Consider the following 27,454-nt stretch of genomic DNA (forward strand, 5'->3'; position numbering starts at 1 on the left):
AGGCACGTCAACCCCCAAATCCCCCCTCCCTACAAAACAAACAAAACAGATCAGGCACGTCAACCCCCAAATCCCTCCTCCCTACAAAACAAACAAAACAGATCAGGCACGTCAACCCCCAAATCCCCCTCCCTACAAAACAAACAAAACAGATCAGGCACGTCAACCCCCAAATCCCTCCTCCCTACAAAAAGAACAAACAAAACAGATCAGGCACGTCAACCCCCAAATCCCTCCTCCCTACAAAAAGAACAAACAAAACAGATCAGGCACGTCAACCCCCAAATCCCTCCTCCCTGCAAAAAAACAAAACAGATCAGACACGTCAACCCCCAAATCCCTCCTCCTGTACAAAATCAAACAAAATGGATCAATTACATCGACCCCCAAATATATATCTTATCTAATGATCTTATCACCTTTCCTATAACAGGGCAACCAGATTTATCACATGTACCACATGGAAACATACAGTGAAATAACAACCGACACAACCTAACGATGTACGTTGCGAAGCCCGCAGGTATCACCGTACATTCTGGCACCAACCTAGCAGCTCACAATGCTCAGCAGAACAACACTGAACACAACACACACCAAAACAACAGCAAAACAAGCCTTTTTCTCCCTCCTACCCACCCACAAACACAGACAGTCCTCCAACCCCAGGACAGGTCATCGGGACTCCAGGCTTTGGCCATTGGCTTTGACTTCCAGACTTCTGATTGACTTTTGGGCTTCAGTATTCAGTATTGACCCCCGGTCTGGCTGAGGACAGGACCTCGAACTCCAGGCTAGAATTTCGGGCCCATTGACTGACCTGTTGTCATGCCCCCTGCTCACTCAGACATCCAGTCCCGGAACCCGATGGACTGAGACAACCCAAAATCCAGCGATGACCTTCATCACCTGTACACGCTACTGGGCTTCGAGCACAGAGCGGCAGCCTGGACTCTGAACGTCCTTTGTCCCATGTCCACATTGCTGGCCTTCAAGCGCATGTAAATTTGTTTATTTCAAAGGGTCATAACACAAGCAGACAACAATGATATGACAGATGTGTGCACTACAGTGTAACAAGATAATGGGATCTGAAATCACATTAAGATTCTATTATTATTTGTCAATGTTCCCACAGGGTGTCTGGTGCAGTTGTTGATTAACTTCCGCTGCCTGGGGATGGTTGCCATAATGGTTTATTCTCCTGCTTGCTGATGCTGATGTTAATCAATTTGCTAAAGTTGATCATGTTCCCTCCCGTGAGAGCACGCTGTAAAGGCAACCCTCGGGCACCTCCTGGTGTCGAGGGTGGCTGGTGTCATCTCGAGTGAGAAGGCATAGACTTGTTGGAGATCGGTTCAGATTGGGGTAGAAGGAGAGAGAACAAAAACAAATAAAGGTTTGGTAGTGCTGATATTCAGAGAGCCCCGGATGTTCTTGTATGGACCGTAGGTCAACAGAAGGCCAACAAATATGTCAGTGACTGATCAGGAGAGCAAAGGCTTTATCATAGTGTAATAAACAGGGAAACAGGTCCTTCGGCTTAATGTGTCCATGTCGACCATCTTCAGCTTCTGGTATCTTCTACCCCCTCCCCTTCTCTCTTTTTCCACTCTCCGTTCTGGTTCCCCTCCCACCCCTTCTCTTTCTCTCACCTGCTCGTCACCTCTCTTTGTGCCCCTCCTCCTTCTCTTTCTCCCATGGTCTGCTCTCCTCACCTGTCGGATTTCTTCTTCAGCCCTTTATCACCTCCTTCTTCCCACCTTGTCTCACCTATTGTCTGCCAGTTTGTACTACTTCCCCTCCAACCTCCTCCTTATTTTGGCCTCTTGCCTCCTTCCTTTCCAGAATAAAAGGTCTTAGTCTGAAATATCAAATACTTACTTCTCTCCATAGATGCTGCCCGACTTGTTGAGTTCCTCCAGCATTTTGAGTGCTGCTTCATCTGAACGAGACCCACTCGCCTGTATTTGGTTCATATCCCTCTAAATCTTTCCTATCCACGTACCTGCCCGGGTATCTTTTAAATGTTCTTAATGTACTTACCTCAACCACTTCCTTCAGCAGCTTATTTCTCTGCATGAAGAAGTTGCCCCTCGAGTCCTTTTAGAAAGGCCTGGGTGGATGTGGAAATGATGTTTCCAATGGAGGGAAAATCAAGGATCAGAGGTCACAGTCTTAGAACAGAAGGATGTCCCTTTAAAACAGAGAGGAGGATAAATTTCTTATGTGAGAGTGGTGAATGCGTGGAATTAATTATTGCAAAAGTCACTGTGGGGGTCAAGTTATTAGGTATATTTACAGTGGAAGTGAGGTTGATTGGTTCTTGATTAGTAAGGGCACCAAAGATTACAGAAGAAAGGATGATTATATGGTGGAACAGACTCCAAATGGCCCGATTCTGCTTCTATGTCTTAAACATCCACTTGGTGTTTCAAAAAGCAATCTCAATCACGTCTCTCCTTCACTGTATCTCTTAGCAATTCATTCTTCTGATTCCATTTGGGAGGGTTCTGCTGGACTTCAAAGTAAACTTATTGTCAAAGTACACACCATATACAACCCTGAGATTCATTTTCTTGCAGCCATACTCAGTAAATCCAGGAAACACAATGGAATCAATGAAAGGGTGCCCCCAACAGGGCAGACAAACAGCTGATGTGCAAAAGACAACAAGCTGCAAATACAAAAGAAAAAAATTATAAATAAATAAGCAATAAGTATTCTAGACGTAAGATGAAGAATCCTTGAAAGTGAGTCCATAGGTTGTGGGAACAATTCAGTGATGGGGCAAGTGAAGTTATCCCCTCTGGTTCAGCAGCCTGATGGTTGAGGGGTAATAACTGTTCCTGAACCAAAGCCTGGTGCTTTGATTTCTGAGGCTTCTGTACCTTCTTCCTGGCGGCAGCAGCAAAAAGAGAGCATGACCTGGATGGTCACGGGGACGGAATGGGCACACGTACATGGACACACACTAACACACATGTTTTGATTTCATGCTTTAGTAATTCCAGAGCTTTCACTCTACAGTAAGCACATGTACTCCCCTCCAAGGCCACCAAACTAGAGTGATAAGAATGGCCTCTGGTGTGAGCACTGATCTCTTTGTTCTTTACCACAGGCTTCGGGAACGGGAGTCCCTCCTTCTGCAGGAGAACAAGCGAGCTCTTCATTCAGCTGACATGCTCAAACAGCTGGTTAGTTGTCATTCTAAGCAGATGAGCACCACTTTTCAGTATCATTACAAAGGTTAATAGCTTATCGCTCGAACAACGTTACTGAAACAGTAATGGTTGTGGAGGCTTGCTGTAGCTTCATGGACTCTCGCACTGAGTCCGTGCCATCCAACAACCACCAGTTACACTAGGATGTTGCCAGGACTGTGGAAATGATACGAAGATTGGTGGAGGGGCAGGTAGTGTTGAGGTAACAGAAAGGCTGCAGAAGGACTTGGACAGATTAGGAAAATGAGCAAGAAAGTGGCAAATGAAATACAACGTTGGAAAATGCATGGTCATGCACTTTGGTAGTAGAAATAAATGTGCAGACTATTTTCTAATCGGGAGAAAATCCAAAAATCTGAGCTGCAAAAGGATTTGGGAGTCTTTGTGGAGAACACCCTAATGGTTAACTTGCAGGTAGAGTCGGTGGTGAGGAAGGCAAATGCCATGTTAGCATTCATTTCAAGAGGTCGAGAATACAAGAGCAGGGATGTGATACTGAGGCTTTCTAAGACACTGTTGAGGCCTCACCTTGAGTATTGTGAACAGTTTTGGGCTCCTCACCTAAGAAAACATGTGCTGGCGTTGGAGAAGGTTCAGAGGAGGTTCACAAGGATTATTCCAGGAATAAAAGGGTTATCATATGAGGAATCTTTGATGGCTCTGGGCCTGTACTCACAGGAATTTTAAAGGATGAGGGAGGATCTCATTGAAACCTTTTGAATGTTGAAAGGCCTAGACAGAGTAGATGCCTCAGTATAGAGGGGCATCCGTTTAAAACAGAGATGTGGAGCAATTTCTTTAGCCAGAGGGTGGTGAGTTTGTGGCCTAATTTTGCTCCTATGTCATGGTCTTATGGAGAGCTTGAGCAATAAGAAAAGATTCTGGAGAGGGATTTATCTAGAACAAAAGTAGTTGAAGTGTGATCTGTAAGAAGTTTATTAAATCATAAGCACAAGAGATTCTGCAGGTGGTGGAAAATCCAGAGCAACACCAGAGGCAGGTGATGGGCTGGTGACGAGAAGAGAAAGGGCTAAGAGGAGAACCAGAAGAGGGAATGGAAAAAGAGAAGAGGGAGAGGGAGAAATTACCAGAAATTAATGTTCATGTTATCTGGTTGGAGTACTTCTAAAATCATGAGGGTTATAGATAGGCAAGAATATCACTATATTTTCCTCCAAGTAGTGGAGCCTAAAACTAGAGGACAAAGGTTTAAGGTGAGAGTTCAACATACATTTATTTTAAGACAATTAGATATAGGAGCAACATTAAGCCATTTGGTCCACTGAGTCTGCCATTTCATCATGGCTGATCCATTTTTCCTCTCAGCCCCAGTCTCCTGCCTTTTCCCCATATCCCTTCATGCCCTGACTAATCAAGAATCTGTCAACCTCTGCCTTAAATATACATAAAGACTTGACCTCCACAGCTGCCTGTGGCAATGAATTCCACAGGTTCACCATCCTCTGGCTAAGGAGATTCATCCTCATCTCCATTTTAAGAGGACACCCATCTAATCTGAGTCTATGTCCTCTAGTCTTACACTCTCCCACCATAGGAAACGGCCTCTCCACCTCCACTTCATCAAGGCCTTTCACCATTCAATAGATTTCAATTAAGTCACTCCTCATTCTTCTGAATTCTAGTGAATACAGGTCCAGAGCCATCAAACACTCTTCGCATGACAATCTGCTTAATCCTTAAATCATTTTTGTGAACCTCCTTTGAACCCTCTTCAGTTTCAGCATTTTCTTTCTAAGATAAGGAGCCCAAAACTGCTCACAATACTCCAAGTGAGGCCTCCCCAGTGCTTAATAAATTTCAACATTGCATCCTTGCTTTTATGTTCTAATCCTCTTGAAATAAATGCTAACATTAATAATAAATGCGTCTCAATATCACCAAGACCAAGGAGATGGTGGTGGACTTTAGGAGATCTAGGCCTCATATGGAGCCAGTGATCATTAATGGAGAGTTGTGGAGAGCGCCCTCTTCTTTGTGGTGGCGTGTTGGGGAGGAAGCATTAAGAAGAGGGACGCCTCACGTCTTAATAAGCTGGTAAGGAAGGCGGGCTCTGTCGTGGGCAAAGTACTGGAGAGTTTAACATCGGTAGCTGAGCGAAGGGCGCTGAGTAGGTTACGGTCAATTATGGATAACCCTGAACATCCTCTACATAGCACCATCCAGAGACAGAGACAGAGAAGCAGTTTCAGCAACAGGTTACTATCGATGCAATGCTCCTCAGACAGGATGAAGAGGTCAATACTCCCCAATGCCATTAGGCTTTACAATTCAACCGCCAGGACTTAAGAACTTTTTTTTTAAAGCTATTATTAATGCTTTTTGAGTTAGTGATTTAGATGCATATCATATTTTTTACTGAGTTAAGTATTGTATGTAATTAGTTTTTGCTACAACAAGTGTATGGGACATTGGAAAAAAGGTTGAATTTCCCCATGGGGATGAATAAAGTATCTATCTATCTATCTATCTATCTATCTATCTATCATTGCATTTGCCTTCCACACCACAAGCTCAACCTGCAAATTAACCTTTAGGGAATCCTGCTCAAGAACTCCCAAGTCCTTTGCACCTCCATTTTTTGTTTTTTTTTCTCCATTTAGAAAATAATCACCTTTTCATTTCTTCTACCCTCGTGCGTGACCATACACTTCCTGACACTGTATTCCATCTCTTGTCTCTTTGTCCATTCTCCTGATCTGTCTTTTTCTGTAGCCACTTTACGACCTCAAAACTACCTGCCCCTCCATCTATCTTTATAATGTCTGCAAAATTTGCAACAAAGCCATCATCTAAATCATTGACATATAGCAGAAAAAGTATCAGACCCAACACAGACCCCTGTGGAACACCACTAGTCACCGGCAGCCATTCAGAAAAGGCTCCCTTTATTCCCATTCTTTGCCTCCTGCCAATCAGCTACAGATTTTTCTGTGCCAGAATATTACCTGTAATACAATGGGCTTGTCGCTTGTTAAGCAGCCTCATGTGTGGCACCTTGTCAGAGGCCTTCTGGAAATCCAAGTACACAACATCAACCAATTCTCCTTTGTCTATCCTGTTTGTTAGTTCTTCAAAGATTTCCAACACATCTTTCGGACTAGATTTACAGGGTGAATTTGATCATATTATGATCACTTCCCCCTTAGGATTCTTTTACCCTAAGCTCTCTAATCAATTCTGGTTCATTGCAAAGCACCCAATCCAGAATAACCGATCCCCTAGTGGGATCAACCACATGCTGCTATAAAAAAATCCATCTTATAGGCACTCTAGAAATTCCCCTTCTTGGAATCCATTACCAGCCTGATTTTCCCAATCTACCAGCTTATTGAAATCTCCCATGACTATTGTAACATTGCCCTTTTGACGTGCATTTTCTATCTCCCATTGTAATTTGTAGATTATGTTCTTACTACTGATTTGGGAGTCTGTATATAACTCTCATCAGGGTTTTTTTATCCTTGCAGTTCCTCAGCTCTATCCAGGATGATTCAACACCTTCCAACCCTACGTCACCTCTTTCTAATGATTTGATTTCAATTTTTACCAACAGAGCATCGCTGCCCTCTCTGCCTTCCTGCCTGTCCTTTTGATACATTGTGTATCTTTGACATTAAGCTCCCAGCTATAATCTTCTTTCAGCCATGATTCAGTGATGCCAGCATGCCAATCTGTAACGGTGCTACAAGTTCATCTACCTTAATCCGTGTACTGCATGTATTCAAATAGAACGCCTTCAATACTGCGTTTGCCCTTTCCGATCTTGTTTGCCTTTTTTGTTGCAACTCATCCTGTTGGCTGCAATTTTGCCCTGTCATTAGCCTCTCCTTGCTAGCAGTTTCACTACAAATTGCCTCTGTTTGTAAACCAGCTACCTCTTCTTCAGCACTATCACTCCAGTTCCCATCCCCCTGCCAAATTAGTTTAAACTCACTTGAACAACTGTAGCCAATCTGCCTGCAAGGTTATTGGACCCACTCAGATTCAGGTGTAACCTGTTCCTTTTGTACAGGTTATACTTTCCCAGAAGAGATCCCAACAATCCATAAATCTGAACTCCTGCCCCCTGCACCAGTTCCTCAGCCAACTGTTAAATCATCCAATTCTTATCCTCATATTAAAGTATTTACACAATATACAATCTTGAGATTCGTCTTCTTATGAGTATCCACAAAACAAAGGAATACAATAGAAAAGCTCCATGCAACAAGTCCATCAAACATCCAATGGTGAAAAAATTGTGCAAACAGTAAACAAAAATATTAACCCCAGATTCCCAGAAAGTGAGTTCACGGCCATGGAGCCACCGAGGTGAATGAGGCTGATCCAGAAGTCCGATAGCTGCAGGCCATGGCCACAGGATCAATTCAGTGCTGAAGCACCTTGATCAAATTGCACAGATAAGAAGAGAGTAAGTAGTTAACAAAAACACAAAGAACATGAGCTGCAGAGTCTCTGAAAGTGCTGGGAAGCACATTCAGTGCTGAGACAAGTGAAACGTGTCCAGATGCTCCTCCTGAACCCAGGGGTTCTGCACCGTCCGCCCACTGGCAGCAGTGGGAAGAGACCGGGCAAATGCAGGCAGACAGTGCTGAACACCTGCTCGTTTTCTACTCTCATCCTCCACGATCTTAGTCTTGCTCGATGCTTTAATCGGTGCAGAGTGATGGAGACAACCACGGGCGCATGCTCCACCATGAGAAATCGACACAGCGATGGCCGTGGCTGCACTCTCCACTCTCATCCACATCAAATCCCAGGAGATCGAAGAAGCACCAGATCATTTAGTCGGCTCAAAAATACATCCTTAAAAGGGAAACCACAGGCTGCAGTTAATCGCATTCAGAAGAAGAACTATAGTTAGAAGGAGGAGAGTATCTTGTGAGCTGTCTGCAAGATGTTGCGTTTGTTTGCTGGTTTTATCTTGCCGGCAGAGGGGAAAGATTTAAAGGAGCTCTGAAGGGTGCAAGTTTTCACTCATTTCAACTCATAGTCTAGTTTATTAACATCTGCACAGATACAGTATGTGTAGGCACAGATGTACTGCAAAACATACTCACAGCAGCATCACAGGTACATAGCTTCATAAAAGCAGCATTCACAAGAGAAACATTAAAATAAATTATACACAATTTTTACAGGAACAAACACAATTTGAACAAAAAAAGTTTGAATTTAGTGCAAAAGTGCGCTATACTTAGTAAAGGTAGTAAGTAGTGTTGTGCTGGCTGGTTCAGGACCGAGTGGTTGAAGGGAAGTAGATGTTCCTGAGCTTGGTGGTGTGGGACTTCAGGGTTCTGTACGCTGAAGGGTCTCAGCCCGAAACGTCAACTGTACTCTTTTCCATCGATGCTGCCTGGCCTGCTGAGTTCCTGCAACATTTCGTATCTGTTGCTTGGATTTCCAGCATCTACTGATTTTCTCTTGCTTCTGTACCTCCTGTCCATTTCTACTATTGCTTATTTTATTCATTGCACATTCCCATCACCCCCCCCCACCTAATTGTCTCACTTACCCAGTCACTAGGGGTAATAGACATTTAACTCACAAATTCATATGTCCTTGGGGGTGTGTAGGACCTTCACCAACCAGGACATGACAGCTTCTTGTTATATCATCAGGGAAGAGATACAGGAATCTGAAGGCACACACTGAATGATTCAGGAACAGTTCCTTCCCCTCCACCATCAAATTTCTGAGCGATCCATGAACCTATGAAAACTACCTCGTTATTCTTCTTTTTGCAATATTTATTTTGTAATTTATAGTAAGTTTACATATTGCACTGTATTGCTGCTGCAAAACATCAAATTTCTCAACCAATGTACAGTAAGTAATAGCAAACCTGATCCTGTTTCTGATTCTGATATGATATAATCATCATTCACAAGAACAATCTAAAATATATATATATATATATCTTTTACAAGAAAGAACACAAAATAAAAAGACAAAGTCTATTTTAGTGCAAATTTCTGAAAATGGTCCCAGTTTCAAATATTGGTAGCTCGGGTTGGCTGTTTGGAAATTTGGTTGATCGCCAGGCTTGGCAAAATGTTTCCAGACATTCCAGCTGCAATTGAGAAGCCGTTATCTGTGCACAGTTGAGGGTGTTGTTTCCTCAGAATGCTGGTTTATATAATCTTCTGGGGTCCAAATGGATATTGATTAGACATTGTGATCTGGTTGGCTGGTTCGAAACACTGTGAACAATTTAGCAGTAGGAAATTCTGATTGGCGAGCTTTGAGGGAGGTCCGTTGGAAGTGCTGGCTTTGCTGTCCAGATCCTGAGATTACTGGCAATTCGTTGATCGTTGACATCATTGTTTCTCTTTTCTCCATGAGGGTTTCTTGAAGCATGGCTCTCTACAGAGGGATCCATCAATAAACACATCAATACAGATCCAGTATATGAACCCAGGGGTCAACCAAACTTCCAAATGATCTCAGCGTTGCTAAACTGAAAGTCAGTGATGATAATTCTGGTTCTGATGGGGAAAGAAACCAGAAGCCCACATGGTCAGCGTGGGAATTAAAACCTGACTGGTGATCGCTGGCACGGTAAAGTGTTGTGCTAACTGTATCACTACCTTGCTACCTTTAGGTGCAGGATTAGGACATCTGACCAGTTGAGCCTGCTCCGCCATTCAATAAAATCATGCCTGATCTGGCTGTGGGGCTCAGCTCCACCTACCTGCCTTTTCCTCATAACTTTAATTCCCCTGTTATTCAGAAATTTAGAAACTGTGTTTTAACTACATTTAATGACATAGCCTCTACAACTTCCTTGGGCAGAGAATTCCACAGATTCACTACTCTGAGAGAAGATGTTTCTCCTCATCTCTGTCTTAATCTTTTTCCCTGAGTCATGAGGGTGGTGAATCTGTGGAATTCATTGCCACAGAGAGCAGTGGAAGCCAAGTCATTGGATCCATTTAACAGCGGAGGTTAATTAGTAAGGGCATTTCTGGGATGTGAATGAAAACATGGGGGAGAACTCACACAGTCACAGAGAGAACATGCAAACTCCACACTGCCAGTTCCAGACGTTGGGATTGAACCCAGGTCTCCGGCAGTGTGAGGCAGTGGTTCCAACCCCTTCACCAAAGCCTGTTTCTCACGTTCCAATAATGACAACATTGCAAAAGACATCTGCTTCAGAAGGTTATGAAGGAAGAGGATGGTAGTGGATGAAGCGTATTCTGCCTAGGGGTCAGTGACAGTGGTTTTCTGCAGGGCTGCATTCTGGGGCCCCTGCTCTTTGTGAACTTTATCAATGGCTTTGCTGAGGAAGGTGGAGGATGGATTAGTAAATTTGCAAATGACACAAAGGTGGGTGGTGTTGTGGGTAGTCTGGAAAGTTGTCATAGGTTACAATGGGACACTGACAGGATGCAGAGCTGGGCTGAGGAATGACAGGTGGAGTTCAACTTGGACAAGTGTGAAGTAATTCACTTTGGAAGGTCAAATTTGAAGGCAAAGTGCAGGCTTAAAGGCAGGATTCTTAGCAGTGTGGAGAAGCAGGGATTTTGGGGTCCAAGTCCAAGATCCCTCTAAGCTGCAGAGAAAATTGATAGGGTTGTTAAGAAGGCGTATGGTATGTTGGCCTTCATTAGTCAGGGGATAGAGTTCAAGAGCTGTGAAGTAATGTTACAGCTCCATAAGATCATTGTTAGACCACGGAGTAACGCGTTCAGTTCTGGAAGCTTCTTCATAGGAAGGGTGTGGAAGCTTTAGAGAGGGTGCAGGGGAGATTTGTCAGGATGCTGCCTGCATTAAAGGGAATGTCATGGGAAAAGGGTCTTATGAGGATGGGTTGAGTAAGCTAAGGCTTTTCTCTTTGGAGCAAAGGAGGACAAGAGGTGACTTAATAGAGATGTATGAGATGATAAGAGGCATAGATAGAGTGGACAGCCAGCAGGGCTGAAATGGCTGATACAAGGGGACATAACTAAGGTGTTTGGTGGAAGGTACAGGGTGTCAGAGATAGGTTTCTTACACAGAGAGTGGTGAATGCATGAAATACACTGCCGGGGGTGGTGATAGAGGCAGATACATTAGGGGTATTTAAGAGACTGTTAGATGAGCACGTGGATGACGGAAGGCTATGCGTGACAAAAGTATTAGATTGATCTTGAAGTAGTTTAAAAAATCGGCACAACATTGTGGGGAAAAGAGCCTGTATTGTGCTGTAAAGTTCTTAAGTTGTGCTTTTCCCTTGTAGCTGGAGAGGTCAGAGTACCGGTGGATATTCCTGAAAGAGCAGCTGGAAGCAATGAAAGGAGCCTTTCAGCTGGAGACAAGGAAGCTGGATACAGTGGAGGCAAGGCTGAAGGTAGGTACACTGAGAAACTAGACTCACCTGTACTCCGGACTACTATCAACTAGAGCTCTTGGCACTTTGAGACCAATCAGATGAAATAAGATCACAGAGTCATAGAGCTGTAGAGCACAGAAAAAAAGCCCTTCAGCCCATCTAGTCCATGCCAAACTTTTATTCAGCCTAGTTCCATCAACTCCTGGACCATAACCCTCCCATGCATTCAACTGTACTTATGCAAACTTCTCTTAAATGTTGCAATTCACTACCTCTGCTGGCAACTCATTCCACCTCTGAGTGAAGAAGTTCCCCCTCAGGTTTCCCTTAAATATTTCACCTTTAACCTATGGCCTCTAATTTTGGTCTCATCCTACCTCAATGGAAAAAACCTGCTTGCACTTACCCTATCTTTACTCCTCATAGTTTTGTATACTTCTGTCAAATCTCCCCCCATTCCCCTAGGCTCCAGAGAATAAAGTCCGAACCTGTTCCTACCTTTCCCTATAACTCAGTTCCTTGGGTCCTGGCAACATCTGTGTAAATTTTCTCTGCATTCTTTCAATCTTATTAATATCTTTCCTGTAGTTAGGTGACCAGAACTGCACACAAAGCTAAAAGTTGGGCTCAACAACATCCTATACAACCTCAACATAACATTGCAACTCCTGTACTCAATACTCTAATTTACGAAGGCCACTGTGGCAAAAGCTTTTTTTATGATCCTATCTATCCGTAACACCACTTTTGAGGAATTATTGATCTATATTCCCAGATCCCTATGTTCTACCTCACTCCTCACTGCCCTACCATTTACTGTGTAAGTCCTCCATAAGTTTGTCCTCCAAAAGTGCAAGACTTCACTCTTGGCTGCATTAAATTCCATCCACCAATTTTCAGCCTATTCTTCCAGCTGGTCCAGATTCTGCTGCAAGCTTTGATGGCCTTCCTCATTGTCCACTATGCCCCTAATCTTGGTGTTGTCCACAAATTTGTTAATCCAGTTTGCCACATTATCATCCAGATCATTGACATTGATGACAAACAACAATGGATCCGGTACCAGTTCCTGCAGAGTATAAATCTCTAATGTCCAGTGTGTAAGTCACTAACCCTGACTGAATTCTAATTGACTTATTACACTTTTTCAAGAATGTTTTGTGCCACTGTTAATGTTAGAGTGAACAGGAGAGACACAGCTACGTGACACACGATATGACTAAACAGAGTATATCAATATATACACAGTATGGTTAAACATAGTGCATATAAACATATATACAGCTGTATACAGAACATACTTAAACACAATGTATGCAAACACACCTACACTCAGTGGTCACTTTATTAGATATACCTGCTCATTAATGTAAATATTTAATCAGCCAATCATGTGGCAGCAACTCAATGCATTAAAGCATGCAGATGTGGTCAAAAGGTTCATTTGTTGTTCAGACCAAACGTCAGAATGGGAAAGAAATGTGGTCTAAGTGACTTTGATCATGGAATAATTGTTTGTGCCAGATGGGGTGGTTTGAGTATCTCAGAAACTTCTTGGTTTTTGATGTACACACCAGTCTCTACAGTTTATAGAGAATGGTGTGAACAAGTCTAGCGAGCAGCTGTTCTCCAGGAAAAACACCTTGTTAATGAGATCAGAAGAGAATGGCCAGACTGGTTCAAGCTGACAGAAAGGCTACAGTAATTCAAATAACCACATTTTACAAATGTGGTGTGCAGGAGAACATCTCTAAGCACACAACACTTCGAACCTTGAAGTGGATGGGCTACAACAGCAGAAGACCACAAACATACAGGAGTACCTAATTGAGTATATAGTGTATATACACAGTATGGCTGAAAAGTGTATATAAACACATGTATACAAAACTATGTATACAATATATTCAGCTACTTTGGAAGGTTGTGGAATGTACTGAAATAAGGTCCTGTTTTCTACCTGGATTAGAGTATTAGCCACAAAGAGTGGTTGGACAGACTTGCATTCTTTTCTCTGGAACATCAAAGGCTGAGAATCCAAATCAGGTTTATTATCTCTGATTTATTCATCATGAAATGTGTTGCTTTGTGGCAGCAGTACAGTACAAAGTCATAAAATTACTATAAGTCACAAAATTAATGAATAGTGCATTAAAAATGAATAATGAGGTAGTGTTCATGGATTCATGAGCCATTGAGAAATCTGATGGCTGAGGGGAATCATTCAGTGTGGATCTTCACGTTCCTGTTCCTCCTCCCCAATGTGGGTAATGAGGTGAGATCCGATGGTAGTTTATAAATTGATAGGGAGGGAGTCCTATCAAGGTGAGAGGGAGAAAGTTTAAAGGAGATGTGCAGGGCAAGCTTTTTACATGGAGGGTTTGGTGCCTGGAATAGGCTGCCAGGGATAGTGATGGAAAGGATGTTTCCATTACTGGGAAAGATGTCCTTTTAGAACAGAGATGATGAGGAATTTCTTTAGCCAGGTGATAGTGAATTTGTGGAATTCATTGCCAGAGATGGCTGGAAAGACCAAGTCGTTGGGTATATTTAATGTAGAGGTTAATAGATCTTTGATTAGCAAGGGCATCAGAGGTTACAGGAAGAAGACAGGAGGATGGGATTGAGAAGGAAAACACATAAGTCATATTGGAATGGCCTAATACTGCTCCTATGATCTTATGGTCTTACAGTGGGAGCCGGTTAAAGAATGGTGTTTAAGAGGATTTCAGACAGATACATGAACATACAGGGAATGAAGGGATATAGATTATATGGAAATAGAAAAGATTTAGATTAATTTGGCATTATATTTGGCACAGATATTGTGGGTTGAAGGGACTGTTAAGTTCTGAAGTTCTATATACACAGGGTAGTAGCTAAACACTATATATACATGTACGGAAAATTGTACGCTGAATATAAATGCTCAGTGTGACTAAATGAAAACAGGTACATGTATCTGAGAGTGTACAGTACTGTGCAAATCTTGGGCACATATACCGTCCTAATAAAAAATATTCATACCACCCCACCCCCGATGTTTTCGTGGTTTATTGTTTTACAACATTGAATCACAGTGGATTTAATTGGGCTTTTTTGACATTGATTGACATAAAAGACTCTTTGAGTCAAAGCATAAACAAATTTCTACAAATTGGTCAATATTTATTACAATTATTAAACACAAAATAATTGCATAATTACTCACCCCAAGTCAGTATATGCATATCTGCATGCAGATATTGGCTTTGCATATCTGCACGTTACAATTTTTCTCCATTCTTCTTCACAAAACTGCTCAAGCTCTGTCAGATTGCATGGGAATTGTGAGTGAACAGCCCTTTTCAAGTCCAGTCACAAATTCTCAATTGGATTGAGGTCTGGACTCTGACTTGGCCACTCCAGGACATTAACTTTGTTGTTTTAAAGCCATTCCCATGTAGCTTTGGCTTTATGCTTGGGGTCATTGTCTTGCTGGAGAATAAATCTTCTCCCAAGTCACAGTCTCTTGCAGACTGCATCAGGTTTTCCTCCAGGATTTCCCTGTATTTTGCCACATTTGTTTTATCCTCTACCTTCACAAGCCTTCCAGGGCCTGCTGCAGTGAAGCACCTCCACAGCACAATGCAGCCACCACCGTGCTGAACAGTAGGGATGGCGTGTTTGTGATGATGTGTAGTGTTTGGCTTACGCCAAGCATAACGCTTAGCCTGGTGGCCAAGAAGCTCAATTTTGGTTTCATCAGACCATAGAACCTTTTTTCCAGCTGATTTCAGAATTTCCCACATGCGTTCTAGAAAACTCTAGCCGAGATTTCCTGTGGGTTTTTTCACAGTGGCTTTCTCTTTGTCACTCTCCCATAAAATGATGACTGGTGAAGCACCCAGGCAACAGTTGTTGTACGCGCAGTCTCTCCCATCTCAGCCACTGAAGCTTGTAACTCCTCCTGAGTTGTCATAGGTCTCTTGGTGGTCTCACTCACTAGTCCCCTTCCTGCATGGTCACTCGGTTTTTGAGGACAGCCTGCTCAAGGCAGATTTATAGCTGTGCCATATTCTTTCCATTTCTTGATGATTAACTTAGCTGTATTCCGAGGGATATTCACTGACTTGGAAACTTTCTTGGATCCATCTCCTGACTTGTGCTTTTCAATAACCTTTTTGCAGAGTTGCTTGGAGTGTTCTTTTGTCTTTATGATGTAATTTTTACCAGATTACTGACTCACCAGCAGTTGGACCTTCCAGATACAGGTGTATTTTTACTACAATCAATTGAAACACCTCGACGGAACATTGTGATCTCCATTTAATTAATTATGTGACTTTAAAAACCAGTTGGCGACACCAGTGATTAAGGGAGGGGGTCAATACTTAAGCGATTAATTATTTTATGTTTTGTATTTGTAATTAATTTAGATCACTTTGTAGAGATCTGTTTTCACTTGGACATGAAAGAGTCTTTTCTGTTGATCAGTGTCAAAAAAGCCAAATTAAATCCACTGTGATTCAATATTGTAAAATAATAAAACTCAAGAACTTCCAATGGGGGGGGTGGTGAATACTTTTTATAGGCACTGTACATATTGCTAGGATGTCTAAGACTTTTGGACACTACTGTAGTAGTTGTTGTATTGCACTGTACTGTTGCCACAGAAAAAAACAAATTTCATGACATACGTGAGTGATGATAAACCTGATTCTGATATGGGTGTCTATTGTAGACTGAGAGTGGGAAGAGGACAGGGAGAGGGGAATTATGATTAGGAGAAGGGGAAGGGAGAGGGGAGGGAGCAGGAAGCACCAGAGAGAAATTTTGTAATGATCAATAAACCAATTGTTTGGAATCAGGGCTGGGTTTGCCTGCACCAGCGCCACTTATCTGCCTCAGCACTCCTTCTCTGCCACTTGCCCCACATCTCTCCCACGGCACTCTACCCCTGCCATTCCCAACATCCTTTGCTCCCATCAGATTTACAAACCCACTCTCTGCTCCACGTTGACAAATAGTTATATATTATAAATGCAATTCTCTTAAGATCACGTGGTCACAAAGTGTATAAGCAGGCCCTTCGGCCCATTGTGTTTATAATGAACATCAATCACCTATTCATTAGCCCTGCACTGATGCCACTTTATTCTTACCCCACATTTCCATCAACTAACAACAGCAGATTCTAACCCTCACTCACAAATCTAGGGGGGGTGGGGGGGCAGTTAACCAAAAGCAACACACACAAAATGGTGGAGGAGCTCAGCAGGCCATGCAGTATCTATGGAAAAGAGTAAATTGTCGATGTTTTGGGCCGAGACCCTTCATCAGGATTTTCTTGTGTTTGTGGGTAACTACCCCAGTTGATAGGGAAAGCCCTATATGCAGTATATGTGCCTATGAGTTTTGCACTGTACTGTATTTACACAAGTTACATCATGTGTTGAATGGTATGTCAACCCACATGCGGTATTAACCTGTCTCGTGGACAGTATACATTAGCAATTTATACACTGTTTTTAGTGTCTGCATCACAGATGTCCATGTTCTCAGCCCTGGACCTTTAGACACGTGAAACTAAGAAATGTATCTTGTCTTTTAGGAAGAGATAGATGCTCTGAAACAGAAATCCTGCCAGGATGACAAGAAAATCAAAGACCTTGCAGCAGCCCTTAAAGAAAAGGTCCGGCCTGACCAGGTTTCTTTCCTGTTACATCCAGGGGAGTTAACCCAGAAGGAGAGCTGGGATCGATTGGGGCTTATGTTCACAAGTCTGTAGAATGAGAGGGGATTGTTTAAGAAACCGACAACATTCTGACAAGACTTCAGACAAGAAGTCAGGCAAGCTAGGATTTTTCTCTCCAAAGTGAAAGAGGATGAGAGGTGATTTGATAGAGGGGTACAAAATAATAAGGGATATAGATAAAGTGGTTAGCCAGAGACGTTTTCCCAGGGCAGAAATGGCTAACACGGGGGCATAATTGGAGGAAAGTTTTGGGAGATGCCAGTGTTACGTTCTTCACATGGAAAGTGCTGGGTATGTGGGACTCCCTGCCATGGGTGGTGGTAGAGGCAGACACCATAAGCCCATAATACATTAGGGGCATTTAAGGATTTTTAGATAAGCGCATAGCTGATAAAAAGTGGTGAGCTCTGATACCTTACAGTTGCTAAGGACATATCTGATTTCAATAATCATTTCTGTTCATATGGAGTAACAGAGCTGGCTCAGACGGCCGAATAGCATCATAGAGCATTACAGCACATAAACAGGCCCTTCATTTTGTAAGTCCATGTCGACCTGGTCTTCTGCCTAGTCCCATCTACCTGCACCCACAACATAGCCTCCCATCCACGTACATATTCAAACTTCTCTTAAATGTTACAGTCCAATCCGCATCCAGCACTTCCAATGGCAGCTCGTTCCACACTCTCACCACCCTCTGAGTGAGAGATTCCACTCAGATTCCCCTTACATATTTCACCTTTCACCCTTAACCCATGACCTCTAGTTCTAGTCTCACCCAACCCCAGTGGAAAAATCCTGTTTGCATTTACCCTATCTATACCCCTCATAATTTTGTATACAGTACCTCTATCAAATCTCTCCTTATTCTCCTGTGCTCCAGAGAATAATCTATTCAACCTTTTCCTATAACTCAGGTCCTCAAATCCCAGCAACATCCTTGTAAATTTTCTCCGCACTCTTTTGATTTTATTGATTTCTTTCCTGTAGGTAGGTGACCAGAACCACACACAATAATCCAGACTCAGCCTTATACAACATTAAGATAACAACACAACTCCTGTATTCCTGTTGTTATTTTCAACCGTCTGTGTGCTCAGGGATATTTATTGTAGAAAGCATAGGGTAACACCTCTTTGTCATTTGCTTCATTAAGGATGTTACTTCTGAACAGCTAAAGCTGGTGCAACGACAGAAGTCACTGGCGAAAGTCAAGGAGGGTGTGCAGCTCCTGGAACAGCTGGAGGACAGACGCCAGCAGTCCGAGACCCCGTGTGAGGAATGGCCGCACTCCCCAGGCCCACAGGCAGATGGCCAAGGATCCCGACCCACCTCGGGGCTGGCAGCCACCTGCAGTCAGTGCCTGGACCACCGGGCCTGCGGTGACCGACAGGTAGATTGCCAGGCGGTGCCACGGTGCCAGCTGCAGGGGCACAGTGCTGAGGACAACTGGCCCTGCTCCCAAGGTGAAGGACACGGTCTTCAAGCGCGACATCCACACCGGGAACCTGGAAGCCTGAAGGGACACCAGCCACACGACCAAGAGGGGAAGGTCCCTGCGCGGCAGGAACTCTTGCTGGCCAGGGCAGTGCGTGATCCCGAGCAAGAGCAGCGAGCGGGTCAGGACTTACGCCGAGAGGGCCGTCGCTGCCAGAGCTCAGCAGAATCCGCCACCACACCACCTCCTTCCAACCGGACTGACCAGGGCCAGCCCGCAGCCCATCTCCAAAGCGAGCGGGATTCCCACCCTGGGAGACCCTTCGACAGACGGCAGCAGAATCCCCGTCAGGGCTGGGACGCAGGCGGAGGATGGGGCCAGGGGTCTCACGGCTGCCGGAGACCCAGCCACGGGCACGTCCATCCAGTAGAAGAGCGGCTAGCCCGAGGCACCGAGGCGAGGGAGAGGGGGCGGCCGGTGCCCCACACCTGCCGGCGAGCCCGGCCAAAGGAGTCCAGGGATCACATTCTGAGGCTGAGCGTCAGGTTGGGAGAGGAACCCGCAGCTGGGCCTCGGGGTGGACTGGAGGAGCCGTCTGCCAGGACACGCCACAGGAAGCGAGTGTCGCACCATTTGGCAGCGAAGAGGCACCTCTGCCCAGGTACAGCCTCCACCTCAACTTTAAACCCCGGCACCTCGGCAGCACAATGGGTAGAACTGTTACATTGTAGCCCCAGCTCACCCTGGTTTAATCCTGCCCTCTTGTGCTGTCTGACTGCATGGGAGTTTGCACACTCCCTGGGTCCTCTGGTTCCCTCACACATTCCAAAAACATATGGGTCAGTAGGTTAACCTTGCCCCAGTTTGTGAGTAAAGGTTAAAATCTGGGAATGGAAATTGAAGGAAATATAGGATAAGAATAAAATGGAATCACTGTAAATGTGTGATTGATATTCAGTATAAACACAATGGGCCAAAAGGCCTGTTTCCACCCTCCATGACCATGTGATCTTCAAAGGATAGCATTTATGATCAGCCTTTAGTGGAGAAAAATGAAAGAAATTTAGTATCTATCAAGAACTTGACCTAGAGATAGTGAAAATTAAAAAGCTGCAGGTGCTGGAAGTCTGAGATGAAAACCAATGGTGCTAATTTCCGCAGGAAGTCTAAAGAGAGAGGGAATGTCATTGTTTCTTCCATTGGAAATGGCACAGGACTGCGAGTGTACAGACCTGTACACCTTCCAAACCCATCTCTACCTCATCTGGAGATTACAGCACAGTACGGGCCATTCAGATCTCAATGTTGTGCCAACTTTTCAACCTCTCTAAGATCGATCTAACCCTTCCCTCCTACATAGCCCTCTATTTTTCTAACATCCATGTACCCATCTAAGGGTTTTGGAAATGTCGCTAATGTATTGTCTCTACCACCATCCTGGAAGTGCACTCACCACTCTCTCTGTAAAAACCTTACCTCTGACATCTCCCTATACTTCCCTCCAGTCACCTTAAAATTTTGACACCTTGTGTTTGCCTTTCCGCCCCGGGAAAATGTCTCTGGCTGTCCATTCAATCTGTACCTCTTATCATCTGCTCTACCTCTCCTCTGTACCTTCTAATAGATGCCTGCAACAACTCACCATGATTATGGCTGTACGATCAGCACTACCTGTTTCACCTGGTGTGGTCTCCATACAAGATATAGGAGGGTAATTAGGCTATTTGGCCTATCAAATGGTGACAGAATGAGGTGAAAAGCACATGGAGTTGTAGAGGCATACAGCAAGAAAGCAGGCCTCATGTAAGCTAGTCCCATTTGCCCAGATTTGGCCCATATCCTTCAAAACCTCTCCTATCACTGTATCATGCACCAACATTAGGTACTTGGCATACTGTAAACTTGCAGCTGGTATGGAGAAATCCCTGATTTAACTAGTAGAAATAAATTATGCCAGAAATATGGCATGAGATAGAAAGAGTTTCCACAGAATATAGCAGAGTTTACAGAGGGTTGTTGTGTAGAATAAATAATCAAAAATGAAGTTGATTTAAGCAACTATTTTGCAAGACTCATCATTGTTGAGGATATAAGTAACATCCCAGAAATAGGTGTAAATATGGAGAATGGAAAGAAGAGGGCACAGCCTCAGAATAACAGGACACCCCTTTAAAACTGAGATGTGGAGGAATATTGTAAAGCTGCAACCTACTTCCTGACGCTTTGAACTTAGTACCTTCAATTAATAAAGGCAAGCATGCCATATGATTGACACTCAGTGTCCACTTTATTAAGTACGCTTGTTCATCTGTTCAATAATACAAATACCTAATCAGCTAGTCATGTGGCAACAACTTGATGCTTAAAAACCTGCAGACACGGTCAAGAGGTTCATTTGTTGTTTAGACCAAATATCAGAATGGAAATGTGATCTAAGTAACTTCGACTGTGGAATGATTGTTGGTGCCAGATGGGGTAATTTGAGTATCTCACAATCTGCGGGGTTTCACAACAGCCTCTAGTTTATAGAGAGTGATGCTAAAAACAACAACAAAAAAATCCAGTGTGCAGCCAATCTGTGGGCAAAAACACCTTGTCAATGAGAGTGGTCAGACAAGAATGGCTGGGCTGGTTCAAGCTGACATTAAGGTGACAGTAACTCAAATCACTATGTGTTACAACAGTGGTGTGCAGAAGAGCGTCTCCAAGCACACAACATGTTGAACTTTGAAGTGGATGGGCTACAGCAGCAGAAGACCATGACCATCACTTAGTGGCCACTTTATTAGATGCAGGGGTACTTAATAAAGTGGTTACTGAGTGTACAGATATATCATGCTGAATCTTTACCAATCTACACCAACTGGAAAGTCAACAATCCTTGTGTCAACTGCAAATTTACTAATGCACCCATCCACATTTTCACCCAGATCTTAAACAGCAGAGGTCCCAGTATGGATCCCTGCAGAACACCTCTGGTCACAGACCTCCAGCCAGAGTAAGATCTATTGACCGATATCTTCTGATCTGTGAGATTTTGGCTGCCTACTCCCAACTCATCTTCTTTTCATTATTTTGCAGAACATGGTTTTGTAACAGACTCACTTAACACAAAGCTCCATAAAGAACAGAGGGCAGCGTTTGTTCTGACCTCTCAGGATCTATCAAAAGAGACCACTGCAAAGAAGAAGCAGCTGGCTCAACTACTGCAGATGGTGGCAAATCACACCTCCCATCTTCTCAAGGGAAACATGCTGGAAAAGTAAGTAGATGCTCTTTTGTTGCTTTTGTTTCTTCAGGTGAGATAGTAAAGTATGATTATCAGTTCCTGTTTGCAGAAACAATACCAGGACTTCAGCACAGTGAAGCTCCCTCTGCACTGTCCCATCCCACACTCTCAGTGTTAGACATAGGGTGAAGCCCTGTCTGTACTATCCCATCACACACTCCCAGGGTCAAGCACTAAGGGGCACTGAATGAAGTTCTCTCTACACTCTCCGCAGCGGTCTTGAGTCTCCCAGTGGGAGAGGGCAGACAGTCTCTGGTGTGTGTACATACGCGACTGGTGGCTCTCTGCCTCAGGACTTTGCAGGGATTCCTGTACGCTGAGCACCCTCCCAGGTGGCATGTGTTGGCAACATTCTTCCTCCGGAGGGGCTGCTGTCTTCATGAAGATATGTGGCTACCACTGGCGGGCGTCAGCCATGCTGCTTTGCGGAGTCTGCCTGGCTTCTATCAGGACCTACTGAGGGTCTGGAACATGGTTGCCTCAGGCCAGGAATCTCCTCCTCTGGCAGAGGGCGGAGTCCTGGCTGACCCTTGCCCTACCTCAACAGATGTCGGTACGGCTCAGGTGTGTGGACCGACTCAGGCTGAGCTGCTTGTCAGGCCCAGGCCCCGCAATCTTATCCGAAAGCTGAGTCCACACAGCTTGAGCCGTCACACACAATCCCATTCAGGGATGCCGGTAGGAGGTATCTGTATGGGCTGCTACTCCACACCCTCCACTTCTTTGCCCTTGTTCACCGTCCTGACACGCCATGGCGGTCAGTCTTTCCACCTGGAGGTGAGGAGGGTCCGCACTGGAAGTCCCTTTATGAGGGGGTTCTTCCCATGCACCTGGGGGATCCCGGCTGGAGGGTGCTGCATAGAGCGTTGCCCTGCAATAAGTTCTTCAGTTTGTAGACGGATCTCCCACCCGCATGTAATTTCTGTTGGCTGGAGGAGACCGTGTACCACATGTACCTGGAGTGGGCGAGGCTGCAGCCCCTTTTTACGTATTTGTGTGGGCTGCTTCTCGCCTTTTGGTTGCACTTTAGCCCCACCCTATTTATATATGGTCATCCAGTAAGGATGGGGGCATGGAGGGGTGAGGATGTCCTTGTTAACTTGCTCCTGGGTCTGGTGAAATCAGCCATCCGTGGTTCTTGGAAATGGGTGGTGGGAGTATCTGCCCGGGCATACTGCCTGGCAATGTTTAGAGGGTATGTTCGTGCTCAGGTAGATATTGAAAAGGAACACGTGCAGTCCACGGCGACCTTAGAGGAACGCGGGGTGTAAATGCCATCGTTGATAGAGATGGGAACATTTTGGTTTAATGTGTATTGTCTATATGTAGTAAAGTAATTGTGTTAGTCACAGTTTTGTATATATTGTATAGCACCCATATTTGTAATAAAGGAATTTTGTAAAAAAAAAGGGTCAGACACTGAGTGAAGTTCCCTCTGCACTGCCCAATCATGCACTTGCAGTGTAAGAGACAGGGTGAAGCTCCCTGTACACTGTCCCATCAGATGCAGAGTAAAGCTTCCTCTATACTGTCCTATCATTCACTTCCAAGGTCAGGTACAAGGTGAAGCTCCCTTTACACTGCCCTATCACACACTCATGGGATGAGACAGAGTGAAGCTCCCTTTACACTGCCCTATCACACACTCATGGGATGAGACAGAGTGAAGCTCCCTTTACACTGCCCTATCACACACTCATGGGATGAGACAGAGTGAAGCTCCCTCCACTCTAGGGGCATGACTGAGCTCATTTATCTCTCCCAAAACCTCGAAAAGAGTCTCCAATTAATCGCACTCTCCCTACATCCTTTTGAACTTCTCCATTCTGAATGTTCCGGTCCCTGTTTCTACTGCATTTTCTGGTAGCAACTTCTCCAAGACTGTAGTTCACAGCTTACTAGCAACTTCTGATTGCTTCTCTGTGCCAATTAATTCAGTCAATCCCCTCAATGCCTGAATCTGTCTACCTACCACACAGCTGTCAGCAAAAGATTAGAATTTAGTGACATGGAATGACTTAATCATCACACAGAATGAGACTATAAGACATGGGAGCAGCAATAAGACATTTGGCCCATCAAGTCTGCTCCACCATCCAAATGTGGCTGATATATAATTCCTCTTAGCCCCATTCTCCTGGCTTCTCCCTGTTATATTTAACACCCTTATTAGTCAGGAACCTATCAACCTACACTTTAAATATGCTCAGTGACTGGCCTCCACAGCCGTCTGTGACAATGAATTGCAGAGATTCACCGCCATCTGGCTAAAGAAATTCCTCCCCCTCTCTGTTCTAAAGAGACATCCTTCTGTTCTGAGTCTGTGTGCTCTGGTCATTGATTCTCCCACAACAGGAAACATCCTGACCACATCCATTCTACCTAGGCCTTTCTAGGGGGACGATTCTGTTCCATGTAATTCATTACATTGACGGATTCTCTTCTTTCCTAAGCAGCTAAAAGGTCCCGCTGCCAGGAAGGCAATGGGAATATTCCAGGACAACGTGAAGCACAAACTCGTTATAGATCTTTCACAGTGGGATGGAGTTGTTGAACGTCACACCACCTAGGATTCCAGAAACTTTCTTCTCTTATACAGCTACACAGAATGATATTAAAATGTGTACATTCAACGTGAGGTGGCTTCCTTTCACCGACTCTCACGCGGTGGGGGGGGGGGGGGGTTCACATTGTAGGTGGCTGTGTGAAGAGGTTTGAGGTCTGAGAGCTTCTTGACACGATTGGTGACTTTTCACCAGAGGAGTATCCATTTAAAACAGGGACGCGGAGAAATCTCTTTAGCCAGAGGGTGGTGAACTTGTGGAATTTATTACCACAGGCAGCTGTGGATGCCAGGTCGTTGGGGGTATTTAAGGTTGAGCTTGATAGGTTCCTGATTGGACACGGCATCAAAGGTTATGGGGAGAAGGCCTGGGAGTGGGGCAGAGGAGGATCAGCCTAATTCTGCTCCTTTGTCTTATGGTCTCTAAAATTGGAATGAAAGGGCAATATGTTCTGGCCAAGTCTGAGTGGGATTGAGAATCCCTTCTGCACAGTGTGGCAGATGTTGAGTACATTAGACATTGGCTTTGTGGGAGAAGCTAGTAGAACGTTGCCTGTCTGGTTGGAGGCCTGTGACTAGTGGTGTGCCGTAGGGATCAGTGCTGGGTCCTTTGTTGTTTGTCACCTGTATCAATGATCTGAATGATAATGTGGTAAGCTGGTGATGCACCATCAATAACTCTTGGAGACGTGAGGCAAGATATAGGCTTTTATTGGCTGGAAGAAAGAACAAGCAGCAATTGACCACCACACTGCATCCTGGAGACTGAGGCCGGGGCGGTGTCTCCAATCGCCTTTATACTGGGGTCCGAGGGAGGAGCCACGGTCAGTGGGAGGGGCCACAGGAGCAGTCAGCAGGGTGGGCGTGTCCAGACAGGTATATGTAGTTCACCACAGCTGGATCAGCAAATTTGCAGATGGCACCAAGATTGGGGGTGTAGTGGACAGTGAGGAAGGCTATCATGGCTTGCAGAGGGATCCGCATCAGCTGGAAAAATGGGTGAAAAATGGCAGACGAAATTCGATGCAGACAAGTGTGAGGTTTTGCCCTTCAGTAGGACCAACCAGAAGGGTCTTACACTGTGAACGGTAGGGCACTGAGGGGTGTGGTAGAACAAAGGGATCTGGGAATACAGGTCCATAATTCATTTAAAGCAGTGTCACAGGTAGATAGGATTGTAAAGAAAGCTTTTGGCACATTGACCTTCTCTCTTTTAATCTTTTTATTAGTATTAAAAATATTATGAACAAAATACAATTAAAATATTAATAAGGGATTACAAACATATAAACTCCCATTACACATGAAGGAATACATAAACAATGAATACAGTATAAGTAAGCTTTCCCAAACATAAACCATATAGTGTATATATGAACAAGTTAAGTCTAGATATTCCATAATATATAATATAAAAAAAGAGAAAAAAAATATAAATCTATATATGAAAGTTAACTAATCTACTAATCTAATATCTAAGAAAAAAAAAACAAAAAAGGAAGAAAAAACTAAAAAAAATTTAAAAAAAAGAAAAAAAAAGGGCTGTTCATAATATCTCACAAGCATACATAAACATCAATGTCGTCAACTCCGATCCTCTCAACATACATACGATTAAGGCTGAAAAAACCAATAAGCCTGGCACAGGGCCATTACATCATATGAAAATATTGAATAAATGGTCTCCATATCTTTTCAAATTTAATAGAAGTATCAAATACAGCACTTCTAATTTTTTCTAAATTTAGACATAACATAGTTTGAGAAAGCCAATGAAATACCGTGGGAGGATTAATTTCCTTCCAAATCAACAAAATAGATCTTCTAGCCATCAAAGTGAGAAAAGCAATCATTCGACAGGCGGAAGGAGATAAGTGAAGTGAGCCCATCATCGGTAAATCAAAAATTGCGGTAATAGGATGGGGTTGTAAATCAATGTTCAGTACCGCCGAAATAATATCAAAAATATCTTTCCAATATTTTTCCAAAATCGGACATGACCAAAACATATGAGTTAAAGACGCGATTTCTGATTGACATCTATCACAAATAGGGTTTATATGAGAATAAAAATGAGCTAATTTATCCTTGGACATATGGGCCCTATGCACAACCTTAAATTGTATTAATGAATGTTTGGCACATATAGATGATGTATTAACTAATTGAAGAATTCTATCCCAATTCTCAATAGGAATAATAAGATTAAGCTCTCTTTCCCAATCATTTTTGGTCTTATCAAAGGGCACTGAACGTATCTTCATAATTATATTATAAAGTTTTGATATAAGCCCTTTTTGAAAAGGGTTTAATTCAAACAAACTCTCCAAAATATCTGAAGACACAAAATTTGGGAATGAAGGAAATACCGTACTTAAAAAATGCCTAACCTGTAAGTATCTAAAAAAATGAAATCTAGGCAAATTATATTTATTTGCTAATTGCTCAAAAGACATAAAACAGTTGTCCAAAAATAAGTCAGAAAATCTTAATAATCCCTTAGTTTTCCAAGCCAAAAAAGCTTGATCTATAATTGAGGGGTAGAAAAAACAATTAGATACAATAGGACTATTTAACACGAATTGAGTCAACCCGAAAAATTTCCGAAATTGAAACCATATATGTAAGGTATATTTAACTATCGGGTTGTCGATTCGATTCGGCAATTTAGAAAGAGCAAAAGGGAGAGATGTCCCTAAAATAGAACCCAGAGCATAAGCAGATACCGATTTAGTTTCCAAACTCACCCAATGAGGGCCAAAAGGACCATCCCATTCTTTCAACCAACATATCAAATATCTAATATTAACTGCCCAATAGTAAAATCTGAAATTGGGTAATGCCAACCCACCATCCTTCCTTGTC

General features: G+C 43.6%; 1 protein-coding gene across 1 annotated transcript in view; it reads left to right on the plus strand.

Moving 5' to 3' along the window:
• LOC140723002 (uncharacterized) overlaps window positions 1-24,659 on the plus strand; it is an 86,594-nt gene extending 61,935 nt beyond the window's left edge. The window contains exons 13-18 of the mRNA XM_073037632.1: window positions 3,122-3,197; window positions 11,470-11,580; window positions 17,156-17,251; window positions 18,456-19,398; window positions 21,819-21,999; window positions 24,480-24,659. Of these exons, the coding sequence (XP_072893733.1) occupies window positions 3,122-3,197; window positions 11,470-11,580; window positions 17,156-17,251; window positions 18,456-19,398; window positions 21,819-21,999; window positions 24,480-24,486 (1,414 nt within the window). The 3' untranslated portion in view covers window positions 24,487-24,659. The remainder of the gene's footprint in view (window positions 1-3,121; window positions 3,198-11,469; window positions 11,581-17,155; window positions 17,252-18,455; window positions 19,399-21,818; window positions 22,000-24,479) is intronic.
• Window positions 24,660-27,454: the final 2,795 nt, after the last annotated feature.

This window comes from Hemitrygon akajei, chromosome 3 (genome assembly GCF_048418815.1).
Source record: "Hemitrygon akajei chromosome 3, sHemAka1.3, whole genome shotgun sequence".
In the NCBI taxonomy this organism is placed as follows: domain Eukaryota; kingdom Metazoa; phylum Chordata; class Chondrichthyes; order Myliobatiformes; family Dasyatidae; genus Hemitrygon; species Hemitrygon akajei.